The 15,210-nt window shown below is 39.4% G+C and overlaps 1 protein-coding gene across 4 annotated transcripts in view; it reads left to right on the top strand.

The window, feature by feature from the left end:
- aplp1 (amyloid beta (A4) precursor-like protein 1) overlaps nucleotides 1-15,210 on the top strand; it is a 44,187-nt gene that overhangs the window by 25,299 nt on the left and 3,678 nt on the right. For 2 of the 4 annotated variants that reach the window (XM_058084141.1, XM_058084142.1), the window contains exons 2-16: nucleotides 3,280-3,459; nucleotides 5,202-5,331; nucleotides 6,246-6,358; nucleotides 6,493-6,662; nucleotides 6,737-7,035; nucleotides 9,136-9,263; nucleotides 10,529-10,603; nucleotides 10,701-10,859; nucleotides 10,943-11,071; nucleotides 11,255-11,354; nucleotides 11,437-11,604; nucleotides 11,702-11,722; nucleotides 13,458-13,513; nucleotides 13,605-13,670; nucleotides 14,130-14,273. In XM_058084141.1, the coding sequence (XP_057940124.1) occupies nucleotides 3,280-3,459; nucleotides 5,202-5,331; nucleotides 6,246-6,358; nucleotides 6,493-6,662; nucleotides 6,737-7,035; nucleotides 9,136-9,263; nucleotides 10,529-10,603; nucleotides 10,701-10,859; nucleotides 10,943-11,071; nucleotides 11,255-11,354; nucleotides 11,437-11,604; nucleotides 11,702-11,722; nucleotides 13,458-13,513; nucleotides 13,605-13,670; nucleotides 14,130-14,273 (1,938 nt within the window). Of the gene's footprint in view, nucleotides 1-3,279; nucleotides 3,460-5,201; nucleotides 5,332-6,245; nucleotides 6,359-6,492; nucleotides 6,663-6,736; nucleotides 7,036-9,135; nucleotides 9,264-10,528; nucleotides 10,604-10,700; nucleotides 10,860-10,942; nucleotides 11,072-11,254; nucleotides 11,355-11,436; nucleotides 11,605-11,701; nucleotides 11,723-13,457; nucleotides 13,520-13,604; nucleotides 13,671-14,129; nucleotides 14,274-15,210 lie in introns of all 4 variants that reach the window. The other 2 variants (XM_058084139.1, XM_058084140.1) reach the window with 1 other exon arrangement.

The raw sequence follows: 15,210 nt of genomic DNA, 5'->3' as shown, positions 1-15,210 counted from the left end.
TTTCCCAATCATGAAAACCGATATTAAAAAAATGCTGTATAGATATGTCATGATACACATATCAGTATCGGAAATTGAGAGTTGGATAATATCGGTTTTTGACCAAAAAAAAAAAAAACAATATCGGACATCCCTAAAAGTAACTATTGTAGTTATTCCAGCTAGCTTAATCTCCCCTTCTCTCTTTAATTGCCACACAACACATTCCAGGTTTCGGCCCTAAATATTCCTCAAACACTTTATTAAATGCATTAAAAGCCATTTTGACTACCAAAGCTAGTACTTCTGTTCACACACAACAAAAAAAAATGAGTGAAGGATAAAGACATAAATATGTAAAATGGTCTAAATTGTTCTGACATCTGGGAATCTTGGAACAGACTGTTCTACTATCGAGGTTCCAAAGTAGTAGGAATGATTTTCACTACAAAACAAACTTTGCAGTGGTCAGCATCAATTTACAATATACCGTCGTTGTCATGTGAAAAAAAAAAAATCTGCCAAGACGAGCAAAAGACAAGAATGCCTAAAAACGAACACGGCTTATTACATCAACTGTACATACGAGTCAAAGGTTTTTGATTTGCTATGAATTTTAATTGGGACTTCAAACATTTATTGCTGCCGCCAACCCAGGCAGTACTTTCTCTTTGATCAAGCATCACTCTCACATTTTTTTTTTCTACGCACTTTCTTCCTTGGGGGGAACTTCTTTTTTTTTCTAATTGGCTCAGCAATGCTTCCAGCCTCTCTGTCGTCTTTCGCTCTATCTCTCCGAGTCCGTCTGCTAACATGAAAGCATCACGGTTATACAAAAGTTCACTGCATTTTTTTTTTTAGAGAGTTTCAGACTGCTTTCACACTTGTTTGGTTTGGTAAAAAAAAAAAAAAAAAAGGAACTCTGGTGCATTTTCTCTGCTGGTACAGTTTCTTTGGTCAAGTGTGGTTCTTGTCTTCCACTATGTTGCTTAGTTATTACTGTCTCTTTCATAGGAGATGTTCCTGTTACATGGTTAAAGACACCATTCATTCATTCATTCATCCATTTTTTACCACTTATCCTCACAAAGGTCGCGAGGGGTGCTGGAGTCTATCCCAGCTGTCTTCGGGCGAGAGGCGGGGTACACCCTGGACTGGTGGCCAGCCAATCACAGGGCACATATAGACAAACAACCATTCACACTCACATTCATACCTATGGACAATTTGGAGTCACCAACCAAAAACCCACGCATGCACGGGGAGAACATGCAAACTCAGAGATGGTCGAGGGTGGGATTGAACTCGGGTTTCCTAGCTGTGAGGTCTGCGTGCTAACCACTCGACCGCTGTGCAGCTAATTTTCACCCAATTTTCTCCAAAATTCAAATAAATTCAACCGTTTCTAATCATTTAGTAGTACTTTCTGCATGTAAAACTATAATTATACTGTAGAACCTGTAGAACCCATCTGGTGATGGCTTTGCTTTTCTCAGCCCAATTTCACCAGAAGAGCCCGCATTAATAAAACTTGGTAGACATACTGAAGTGCAAACAGTTATCATTGCACCCACTCAATTTAGAGGGAAAAAATGATTTGCACATATATAGGCCGCACATGTCATTGTCATAAAATGACATATTGTGGCACGCACGAGTCCGTGAGGACCAGACAGCTCTTTATTTGCTCCTTTATTGTGAGCTTGTCAACCCATTGGAGGACCCATCAGAGGAGGTCGATACTCAATATAACAGTCTGATTCACTGTGTCATCTTACAAAGAATGCTAAAATCATCACACAGCAATCTAACACGCAAAAGGTATACCTAAGAAATATACTAATACAATTAAAAAATAAAAAAAACATTTAAATGGTTTTGTATTGCATCAAAAAATCATATTGGTACTTGTATTGTATATTTCCAAGCTACCTTTTGAGTGTTAAGTTGCTGTGTGATGAGTTTAGATTGTTACATTGAGTATTGACCTGCGATTTCCAATGGGTTGACAAGCTCATCATGAGTTCACTAATAGCTCATGATTGGCTCCTGCCCAAGAAAATGCTACCATTATTTCACTGACTTGCGAGCGGCACACAATTTGTATCTGATTAATAAAGAACTAAAAAAGGTACAAACAAACTTTTTTTTCTGATGAAAAATTAGCGTCTAATCTTCATGTCTATATAGCCCAGGAACAATTAGTAAAAATCATAAAAAATGGCTGTTCTTGAATGAGTTAATTAATTTATCAGGGTGCATATGTAACCACGAAACGACTTAACCAGGGGGACCATCTCCATGAACTCATGATGAGCTTGTCAACCCACCGGAAATCGCAGGAGGTCAATACTCAATGTAACAATCCGTGTCTAAACTCATCACACAGCAACTTAACACTCAAAAGGTAGCTTGGAAATATACAATACAAGTACCAATATGATTTTTTTTGATGCAATACAAAACCATTTAAATGTTTTTTTTTTTATTTTTAAATTGTATTAGTATATTTCTTAGGTATACTTTTTGCGTGTTAGATTGCTGTGTGATGATTTTAGCATTCTTTGTAAAATGACAGAGTGAATCAGACTGTGATATTGAGGCCATATTGTTGTTTTTGTAGCAGAATAAATCACCCCAAAACACCATTTGTCTCTGAGTGCAGCCATAGCCTTCATTTGTGCTGATTCCAGACCTAACCCCCCCCCCCCTGCTTTCTCGCTGGGCTGTGTTTTTAATGTAGTGAAGTGGCTCATCGGTCAATGAGCTTGAATTAACACCTGACTCCCTGTTTGTTCCTCAGTGTGCGTTCCCCGGAGTCCTCCCGAGGCAGAGGCACCATTCCACGATCAATAACAAACATCTAAGAAGGATGCCTCGGGGGGTGGGGGGGGCGGACGGCAGGATTGTAGAGGAAGCTATATTTTATATACAGTATATTTATTAGATTTTATTTATTTACATCCACGGTGCCTCCCAGCAAACAGGCAGTATAAACTTAATGGCTTTTAGCCATCGACTTAAAGAGTCTTTTTTAACCGTGATAGATCTTTCTCGGGTTTGAGGTTTGTCGATATCCTTTTAAGCCGCTTCAATTCTCCCGTGCATTAAGCTGAACTTTTCTGTTTTGATATCACGCCCTCGCTCAGTGACTCCATTCTCCTCCTTTATTGATAAAGTGCATCTAACAATTATCCGTGGCCCGCTCGCCCCCCCCGGATCGCTATTATCTGTCACTGGGTTTGTATCGACTCCTCCTCATCCTCATCATTCTCCTCATCATTCTCCTCTCCTCCGCAGGGCCTGGCCATGAGCGAGGTGAACGGGCCCGGCCTTCAGGTGGCAGAACCGCAGATTGCAATGTTCTGCGGCCGTCAGCTGCTGCATATGAACCCGCAGACGGGACAGTGGGAGCCGGATCCTCAGGGCCGCAAGGACTGCTTCAAAGATCCCAGTGAAATATTGTCTTACTGTCAGGAGGTAGGCGGTGTGACTTCACGATATATATTATTATTTGAGGTACCCGACACCTACTCTATCAGATCTATATATTAAAACGTATACACGAAAACAGGGGTCGGCAACCTTTACTATAAAAAGAGCCATTTTACCATTTTACCCCAAAGAAAAATAGCCTGGAGCCGCAAAACATACGTTTAAAACAACACTGGGGGGGGGGGGGGGGGGGGGGGGGGGGGGGGGATTTGGGGGTATCAACGTAGTTCAGATAAGAAAACACGAGTTGGAGAACTCTTGCTAGTACACTTAAATTACACATAAATGTATGTGTAAACTACTGTAAATTTACCTGATTTGTTTACTCTGGCGCCCATGCAGCTGTTTTTAAAATGTCAAATATCTCTGTGAAAGTTGTGGACTCCTATAGAGCAGCTACACACAATAACCCGCATAGAAAGCTTTTTAGATTTTCCAGAATCTGCACCTATTCCAGCTGTATTTCCTTGGATTTGTGCTGCCCGCCAAAACGGTCGGTTTAAATTTATTTATTCTGTTTTTAAAATGTCAAATATCTCTGGGAAAGTTGTTGACTCCTATAGAGCAGCTACACACAATAACCCGCATAGAAAACTTTTTAGATTTTCCAGAATCTGCACCTATTCCAGCTGTATTTCCTTGGATTTGTGCTGCCCGCCAAAACGGTCGGTTTAAATTTATTTATTCTGTTTTTAAAATGTCAAATATCTCCTGGAGGAAGTATTACTTATTTTAGTTCATGTTTACCTGCGTGAGAGAGAACTGAATAGCATCCTGTCTGCTCATCCTCGTGCTCATGTAATCAGTCAGAACTCACTCAGGATGCATTCATGGTCTCACACAAAGTTGGATTTTTTAGATTAATTACAAAGACGTGCATTTTCCCCACTTTGTAATATTCAAGCATTACATAGGGAGCCACAATAAAGAGACTGAAGAGCCACATGCGGCTCTGAAGCCGTGGGTTGCTGACCCCTGCACTAGAAGAATGCTGGTCTGATGGGATATACTGTACAATATTAATGTTTATAAAAATTATTATATTATTATGATTGGGTGATTATAATATAATATATAATATAATAATATATATAATTAATAATACAATATTATACTATATATTATATAATATTTGTATATATTTGTATATTATATTATACAAATATTTGTATATTGTTTATAATATATTATTTTATATAATATTATATATTATTTTATTATATAATATTATATATTATTATATTATATATTATAAATTATATAATATTATATAATATATTACATATTATATTATTATTATATTATTATATCTAGTGGCAAAGGCAAACAGGCGCCATCTGCTGGCCAAAGTAGGTATAGCAGCTCTTGACATTTTTTCATTGCACACAATATATTATTGTCAGTTAGAGTGTGTGTGCCTTTAAATGAAAGCGGTGAGATGTTAAATTAGTAATAGTCAAAGACAGGAACAGTCATTAAGACCTTAATACCGTCATGTCTAATGAGGCATCGGACAGAGGAGGTCTTGCATGGTGTCGCAAAGGTGCATGAGTCATTCCCCTGATGTAGTCTTCTCCCTACACCCAAGAACTACAGTTTGACCCTCCTCTTTCGTTCTGCCCTCTGACCAAATGTTCCCTCTTTCCATCCTCTCGCCACGCTTCCCTCTCCTCTACCCATCCATCTATCTGTCTCTATTTCATCTCTGCATGGACCCGCACGACCAGATGTACCCAGCGCTTTCCATCTCCCACGTAGAGGAGGCAAAAAGTCCTGTGAACATCCCTTACTGGTGTAAGAAAGGCTGGAGCCACTGTCAGGCACGCCCCTTCATAGTGGTGCCCTTTCGTTGCCTAGGTAAGAATGACACAGACTACTACGTTGTTTTCTACGTTCAAATAACTTATTACAGCATCAATCCTCCAAATCATGACTTGTATTGTCATATCATCTCGTACTTCTGTATGTGACTAAAAAAAACTATATTAGGAAAGCAGGAAGTGAACAAATGTAACAGAAATATGATCTCAGGGAAGAAGTACATTTGAAACACTTCTATGCTAGGACTACGTTAAAAAGCCATAGCATTTCAGTATGTGGAATCAAACTATGGAATGGATTGAGTAAGACCCTCAAACAATGCACAACGATGAGCCAATTCAAGAAACAATACAAGCAGTTGATGTTTGCTAAATACAAGGATGTGACAAAATAAACAAATTAATTAATTAATTAATTAAAAAAATAATTTCTCATAGAAAATATATTTTTTATTTAAAAAATATATTTATATATATATTTTTTTTTTATTTAAAAAATATATTTTTTATTTAAAAAAACTTAATCTATATTAGGAAAGCAGGAAGTGAACAAATGTATCAGTTACTGATTGGATGGTCATATCACCTCGTACTTCGATACGGGACAAAAAATAAAATAAAATGAAATAAAATAAAGGCGGCACGGCGGTCGTGTGGTTAGCACGCAGACCTCACAGCTAGGAGACCAGGGTTCAATTCCACCCTCGGCCATCTCTGTGTGGAGTTTGCATGTTCTCCCCGTGCATGCGTGGGTTTTCTCCGGGTACTCCGGTTTCCTCCCACATTCCAAAAACATGCTAGGTTAATTAGCGACTGGTTGAATGGTTGTTTGTCTATATGTGCCCTGTGATTGGCTGGCTGGCAACCAGTCCAGGGTGTACCCCGCCTCTCAAAATATTTTCCCCGGCAAAATAGAGTGTGTGCTACAAGTTTATTTCCATGTTGGTGCAGAGGGTGAGTACGTGAGCGAGGCCCTGCTGGTTCCGGACCGATGCCGTTTCCTCCACCAGGAGCAGATGGACGCGTGTGAGAGTTACGTATACTGGCACAACATCGCCAAGGAGGTGAGTATATATATATATATATATATATATATATATATATATATATATATATATATATATATATATATATATATATATATGCTGGTTCGCTAATTTATGTTGTGAATAAACGATGTGTACTTCTTCCCCTGAAGGCGTGCACTGCAGATAATCTGGAGCTCCACAGCTATGGGATGCTTTTGCCTTGCGGAGAAAATTTCCGTGGCGTGGAGTACGTGTGCTGCCCAGGTCGAAGCAGTTCCAGCAGTAAAGCGGAACTCGAGGAGCGGGAACTACTCACTGGCCACCAGACGCTCAATTCAGTGTAAGACACCACTCGTAGGATCCAACATGGAGGATGTTATGATTTATGACAACACGCCTTGTACTTCTGTACAGAATCAAGGTAACAGCACCCACCCCAAGCCCTTCCCCCGATCAGGATCTGTATGAGACAGACATGGAGGAAGAGGATGATGAGGTGGTAGAGGAAGACGATGAGGAGGAGGAAGAAGATGAAGATGAGGTTGATGAGGAACCGGTGGAGGTGGAGGATGAGGAGGAGCCAATCGCTGTGAGGAACCCAGAGAAGTACGAATACCCCATCGACTCCGGTCCCTACCAGACCTCGGACTACGTGGACTCGTATGAAAAAAGCTACAAGCCCACAACCTCGGCCCCTCTGAAAGGAGACAGCGGTACTTGAACTCATCTTATGTGCACACTACTACGTATACTACTATACCCATTATGTCATTGGATGGTCATATCACCTCGTACTTCGGTACGTGACTAAATAAATAAATTTATTTATTTATTTATTTTTTTATCTCATAAAAAATATATTTTTTTATTCAAAAAAATATATTTTTTGATTTAAAAAAATATATTTTTTATTTAAAAAAACTTCATCTGTATGAGGAAAGCAGGAAGTGAACAAATGTATCAGTTACTGATTGGATGGTCATATCACCTTGTACTTCGGTACGGGACAAAAAATAAAATTAAATAAAATAAAATGGGAAAGCAGGAAGTGAACAAATGTAACAATTACTGATTGTAAAAGTACCAGATGGAGGGGTAGGATTTAATAAGCTTTGCTTCTTCCTACTCCTTTTGGACATGTGGAACTGTGAACTGATTATGGGATGCATTCAATTACTTGAACTCATCTTATGTACACACTACTATACTACTTGGTTACTTCATAACACTGAACAACTGCAACTTCCCTGACTTTTGAATACTTAATTATAGGGAGAAGTTAGGGCAATCCAAGTCATGGGCCCCCCAAAAACAGGTAATTATTAAAAAATGAAAAGGGAGGACCCAACATGATTTTTTTTCATGGCTGCACCGCTGCTATTGGCTCTATGATCTGAAATATTAAACCATAAAATCACCTAAATTTGGACAAAAACATATTTTGCTTACTTTTTCAAGAGAACATATATTAAAGGGGACCTATTGTGTTCATTTTCAACCCTTTGTATTGAGTTGTGGACTCCTATAGAGCAGCTACACACAATAACCCCCATAGAATTTAGAATTTAGATTTTCCAGAATCTGCACCTATTCCAGCTGTATTTCCTTGGATTTGTGCTGCCCGCCAAAACAGTCGTTTTAAATTTATTTATTCTGTTTTTAAAATGTCAAATATCTCTGGGAAAATATTACTTATTTTACTTCATGTTTACTCAATTTGGACAAAAACACATTTTACTTAGAACATATATTAAAAGGGACCTATTGTGTTCATTTTTCGACCCTTTGTCTTGAGTTGTGGACTCCTATAGAGTAGCCACACACAATAACCCGCATAGAAAACTTTTTAGATTTTCCAGAATCTGCACCTATTCCAGCTGTATTTCCTTGGATTTGTGCTGCCCACCAAAACGGTCGGTTTACATTTATTTATTCTGTTTTTAAAATGTCAAATATCTCTGGGAAACTACAAACCCACAACCTCGGCCCCTCTGAAAGGAGACAGCGGTACTTGAACTCATGTTATGTACACACTACTATCATTTTCCAACCGTTTGTATTGAGTTGTGGACTCCTATAGAGCAGCTACACACAATAACTTGCATAGAAAACTTTTTAGATTTTCCAGAATCTGCACCTATTCCAGCTGTATTTCCTTGGATTCGGTTTAAATTTATTCCAACCACGGCCCGCCTCCGGGTCACACGCCGATTACTGATATCGATCGATCAGAGCACCCCTAATGCCGACTTGGTGCGTCCCGTGCTTTGATTTTGTGAATTATTTTACGTTTCCCGCTAACTAAAACTATGCAAGGTGGTGGTTACTTTATATTTATATATTTTATATTTATATCCTATGAAGCTTATCTCAATAGAAATGACTATGGAGTTAAATGATAAGATAAAATTTAGCCAAGCTTTTTCCTTACTACATCAGGTCTCATTTGAATGATTGTTTGTGGACTGATGGTTAAGTGCGGCATGTATGTTGCTTTATTTTATGACACGGTAAATAATAATAAAATCAAAATTCATAATGTCAGGTAAGTTGCAGTTGTGCAGTGCTATGAGTTTTTTTTTTAAATTTGTATTATATATTTACTTATTTTTAATTTATTGTATTTTTTAAATTTGTATTATATATTTATTTATTTTTAATTTATTGTATTTATTTTATTATGTTTATTATATTTATTATATATTTATATATATTTTTTTTTATTTAGACAAGCAAACACATGCATTCCCAAGATGACGGTATTAATATTTGAATTATAGGAGTAACTAATTTATTTCTTCCCTCCCTTGCAGTCACTACCCCCCGGCCCACAGATGGCGTCGATGTTTATTTTGAGCGACCAATCGATGACACAGAGCACGCCAACTTCCTGCGTGCCAAAACAGACCTGGAGGAGCGGCGAATGAAGCGCATCAATGAGGTGACTATTGAAAAAAAGCCAATTTCCTTTTTTTTTTGGACGCTACATCAGATGTGATTCGTGTTGATGCGTGGCTCTCCTTCCTCTCCTGTCCTGATCAATAACACATGTGAAGGTCCCATATTGTAGGATTTTATAGTGTCATAGTTCCTACAGTAGTGTGTTGGAAGTATGTTGCCAAAAGTCTAATAATTTATTCCAGTCCACGTTTTACAAATCCACTACTAATCTTCTCCAGGTACTCCGGTTTCCTCCCACATTCCAAAAACATGCTAGGTTAATTGTCCATAGGTATGAATGTGAGTGTGAATGGTTGTTTGTCTATATGTGCCCTGTGATTGGCTGGCCACCAGTCCAGGGTGTACCCCGCCTCATACTATATATATATCACTATATTGACAGTTACTATGCTACCCATTATGTCATTGTATGGTCATATCACCTCGTACTTCGGTACGGGACAAAAAAATAAAAAATAAAATAAAATAAAATAAAATAAAATAAAATAAAATAAAATAAAATAAAATAAAATAAAATAAAATAAAATAAAATAAAATAAAATAAAATAAAATAAAATAAAATAAAATAAAATAAAATAAAATAAAATAAAATAAAATAAAATAAAATAAAATAAAATAAAATAAAATAAAATAAAATAAAATAAAATAAAATCAAATCAAATCAAATCAAATCAAATCAAAATAAAATAAAATAAAATAAAATAAAATAAAATAAAATAAAATAAAATAAAATAAAATAAAATAAAATAAAATAAATTATCCCCGTGCATGCGTGGGTTTTCTCCGGATATTCCGGTTTCCTCCCATATTCCAAAAACATGCTAGGTTAATTGGCGACTCCAAATTGTCCATAGGTATGAATGTGAGTGTGAATGGTTGTTTGTCTATATGTGCCCTGTGATTGGCTACCGACCAGTCCAGGGTGTACCCCGCCTTTCGCCTGAAGACAGCTGGGATAGGCTCCAGTACCCCCGCGACCCTCGTGAGGATAAGCGGTAGAAAATGAATGAATGAAAATAAAATAAAATAAAATAAAATACATTCGGAAAGCAGGAAGTGAACAAATGTAACAGTTACTGACTGTAAAAGTACCAGATGGAGGGGTATGATTTAATAAGCTTTGCTTCTTCCTACTCCTTTTGGACATGTGGAACTGTGAACTGATTATGTGATGCATTCAATTGTAATCTGATGCATGTTCAAATGAAATAAAACCATTAAAAATCATTTAAAATGATTTCTTAGATCATGAAAGAATGGGCAGAGGCAGACAACGAGTCAAAGAATCTTCCTAAATCAGAACAGCAAGCCCTTAATGAGGTAAGCTAATAATAATAATAATAATAATATGATGAATAGACTTGATAGGATTTGGATTTTTTTCATTAGATTCTATCTATTCTATTCTTGTGTGTAGCACTTCCAGTCTGTGCTGCAGACTTTGGAAGAGCAAGTTGCCGGCGAGAGACAGAGGCTGGTGGAGACTCACCTGGCCAGAGTGGAGTCCATTCTCAACAACAACCGCCGCCTGGCCCTGGAGAACTACCTGACCGCCGTACAGTCTGACGAGCCGCAGGTAAAAGACGGTCATCCATCCCCCGTGGCGTCTGGCTTCCGTTTAAACGGTATCACATGTTGTACGTTGTGTGTTCCTCGCAGCCGGAGCGCGTGCTGCAGGCGCTGAAGCGATACATGGCCGCCGAACAGAAGGACCGCAGACACACACTCAGGCACTACCAGCATATTGTCGCCGTCGACCCCCAGAAGGCTGAGCAGATGAAATTCCAGGTGCGTATGCTTTGAAAGCGATGATGAAAATAACATAAAGCAGATACGTACTCTTTGAAATGCCATCAATGTTCTCGTTTTTTTTGCCGACTCATCTTTTCTTCTCTTCTGGGTTGAATTCGGGGGCCCCCGATCCGCCGAGACTTCCTGTTAGGGCTCAAAGTTAACTCCTGTTTTTGTCAGGTGTACACTCACCTTCATGTGATCGAGGAGCGGATGAACCAGAGTCTGGCGCTGCTCTACAAGGATCCCATCTTGGCCGAAGAGCTTCATGATGACATCCGTAAGAGGAATTTTTTTTTTTTTTTGGGATATATTTGAATTCTCTCGTTATTATTAAAGACGGGATTTTTGCTTGCCTGTAGAAGAGCTGGTGCGTGCAGAGCGGGGGGACATCAGTGAGCTCATGACCACCTCCTTCTCTGAGACCCACACCACAGAGGAGCTTCTGCCTGCCGAAAGCGAGGAGGAGAAGGATGACGAGGAAGAAGAGGAGAGAGAATTCCAGAACAGACCTTATCCTCCCCACGTTGGTACGTACGGTGTCTCTTGAACGCAGCACATTGAACGTATATGCTAGTTCTGCTTTTTCTAATTCCTCTCTTCTTTTTCTTTTCTCCATCTACAAAGAACTGCAGTCTAATAAGAAAGGTGAGTTTTTCATTACATCAAAAAATGGGAGACCACACATGGAGAACATCTATCCAATATGATATCACCTATTATCATTCATTCATTCATTCATTTTCTACCGCTATTGCGGGGGTGCTGCAGCCAGCCAATCACAGGGCACATATAGACAAACAACCATTCACACTCACATTCATACCTATGGACAATTTGGAGTCGCTAATTAACCTAGCATGTTTTTGGAATGTGGGAGGAAACCAGAGTACCCGATGAAAACCCACGCATGCACGGGGAGAACATGCAAACTCCACACAGAGATGGCCGAGGGTGGGATTGAACTTGGGTCTCCTAGCTGTGAGGTCTGCGCTCTAAACACTCGTTCGCTGTGCAGCCTATTTCGTAACATTCATTCATTTTCTACCAGCTCCATCATTCTTCAATCATTAATTCATTCATTTTCTACCGCTTATCCTCACAAGGGTTGCGGGGGTGCTGGAGCCTATCCCAGCTGTCTTCGGGCAAGAGGCGGGGTACAACCTGGAATGGTCGCCAGCCAATCAGTTCTAGTCAGTTCCAGGGTCAAACTGTTTTAGACTGATCATAAAACATGTACAGTTCATCACAGCTAACTGGTTCTGTTTTGTAACATTATTAGAGCCCTCTAGACATGAAATAGCACCCCTAGAGTCACCTTTACACTTATATTACACCAATACAGTAAATATTCCTTCATTCATTCTCTACGGCTTATCCTCACGAGGGTCGCGGGGGTTGCTGGAGCCTATCCCAGCTGTCTTCAGTCGCGAGGCGGGGTACACCCTGGACTGGTCGCCAGCCAGCCAATCACAGGGCACATATAGACAAACAACCATTCACACTCACATTCATACCTATGGACAATTTGGAGTCGCTAATTAACCTAGCATGTTTTTGGAACGTGGGAGGAAAACGGAGTACCCGGAGAAACATGCAAACGCCACACAGAGATGGCCAAGGGTGGGATTGAACTTGGGTCTCCTAGCTGTGAGGCCTGCGCGCTAACCACTCGACCGCCGTGCAGCCTATTTCGTAACATCCATTAATTTTCGACCGCTTTTCCTCACGAGGGTCGTGGGGGTTGCTGGAGCCTATCCCAGCTGTCTTCGGGCGAGAGGCGGGGTACACCCTGGACTGGTCGCCAGCCAATCACAGGGCACATATAGACAAACAACCATTCACACTCACATTCATACCTATGGACAATTTGGAGTCGCTAATTAACCTAGCATGTTTTTGGAATGTGGGAGGAAACCGGAGTACCCAGAGAAACATGCAAACGCCACACAGAGATGGGTGAGGGTGGGATTGAACTAGGGTCTCCTTGCTGTGAGGCCTGCGTGCTCACCACTTGTTCACCATGCAGCCTATTTCGTAACAGTCATTAATTTTCAACCGCTTTTCCTCACGAGGGTCGAGGCGGTGCTGGAACCGAAATTTGTAAAAAATATGCACCCCTGCTGTGTTGTCTGTGTCCCAAAGTTCAAAGTTTAAACTCTAAAGTTTGAGCCCATTAAAACATCCGCTGCAACTTTAGGATGTTTAGCCGAATCGCTATGAAATTTGTTACGGACATGTAGTACGATCACTTGGCCATCAGCCAAAACATCCTTTCAGGAGTCCATGGGTGGGACTTAGTAAGCGACTATTTGTCTCATGGTTAGTTCAATGTCTATGAGAGCATTGGGTAAATGTGCTGATGATGATGTGTTTTCAACAGATGAATATGATTATAGCACATCAGAGAGGGGTCCTACTTATGAATACGAGGAGAAGGTAAAGGTAATCTTTTTCCGTTTGCGATATTCAAAGCATACGCCATTAATCCCATACGGTTCTCGTGTCTTAACTCTTCCTGTCGTCGTAGATCAACACCTCCGTGGAACTCAAGCAGGTCGTCTACAAGCCCGACGAGATCGAGAGAGATGAACTGGTGAGGGTCTAGTCCAGGATCAGGATGACGAATGACGGATAAATTGGGTGGTCACCTGTTGACATTATTATTATTATTATTATTATTATTATTATTATTATTATTATTAAATAATGGCCCATAGTTCCCAAATTGATATCCATTTTTTATAGATCAAAGTTAACTATGGACAAAATGTGATTAATCACGATCAAATATTTGAATCGATTGACAGCCCTAAAAATTAAACAAAATTTATTTGTTCAGCACTTGATCAAAAATTGGGAATCGTTTAAGACGGATGGTCGGCAGAATTCCAGGATGTATTTTAAGATGTGTAGCGAAGCCTGTACCCCTGTGACCAAGTAAAAAAAAAGTGAAAAATAGTCATCCAAAAATATGCTTGCTGACTGTATTATTATTATTATTATTAAATAATGGCCCATAGTTCCCAAATTGATATCCTTTTTCTTCCAACAGCAACCTGACACCTTGGAGACGTTCAACCGTGGCGCCATGGTTGGTCTGCTGGTGGTGGCTGTTGCCATCGCCATGGTAATGGTCATCAGTCTGTTGCTGGTGCGCAGGAAGCCGTACGGCACCATCAGCCACGGCATCGTCGAGGTAGGATCTATGAAATAAACACGTAGATATATTTCATATTGGCTTTCATTTACTTACCACGCAAAAACACTGAACCCTCATGCTACATCTTCTTATTTTCTGGTAGACCAGGTGGATTATAAAGTGTGTATGGGGAACATCGGTGCTAACATTACCATCACATTTTAAAACAAGGCCTTTTATCTTCATTTTCGGTCAGTTGTATTGAGTTGTGGACTCCTGTAGAGCAGCTACACACAATAACCTGCGCAAAAGCTTTCTCGATCTTCCGGTTTCTGCACCTTTTTCTGCAACATTTCCATGGATTTCATGGTTCCCACCAAAACGGTCTGTTTAATTTCGTGATTGGTCACACTCCCGAGCACTCCTGAGGACTTCCGGACAGCTGCCGGGTTCATTTTGTCCAATTACGTACACATTGTTTAAGACAGATGGTCAGCAGAACTCCAGGATGTATTTTAAGATGTGTAGCGAAGCCTGTCCCCCTGTGACCAAGTAAAAAAAGTGAAAAATAGTCATCCAAAAATATGCTTGCTGATTGTATTATTATTATTATGAAATAATGGCCCATAGTTCCCAAATTTATATCATTTTTTCCTTATAGATAAAAACATATTTCTATCTGCCATTAATTCTAAGTTAACAATGGACAAAATGTGATTAATCACGATCAAATATTTTAATCGATTGACAGCCCTAAAAATTAAACAAAATTCGTTTGTTCAGCACTTGATCATAACTTGGGAATTGTTTAAGACGGATGGTCGGCAGAACTCCAGGACGTATTTTAAGATGTGTAGCGAAGCCTGTCCCCCCGTGACCAAGTAAAAAAAAGTGAACAATAGTCATCCAAAAATATGCTTGCTGACTGTATTATTATTATTATTATTAAATAATGGCCCATAGTTCCCAAATTGATATCCTTTTTTTCCTTTTA

This window comes from Doryrhamphus excisus, chromosome 10 (genome assembly GCF_030265055.1).
Source record: "Doryrhamphus excisus isolate RoL2022-K1 chromosome 10, RoL_Dexc_1.0, whole genome shotgun sequence".
Classification (NCBI taxonomy): Eukaryota; Metazoa; Chordata; class Actinopteri; order Syngnathiformes; family Syngnathidae; genus Doryrhamphus; species Doryrhamphus excisus.
The sequence above is the reverse complement of the archived record's forward strand: the minus strand, read 5'-3'. Positions and strand labels throughout refer to the sequence as shown.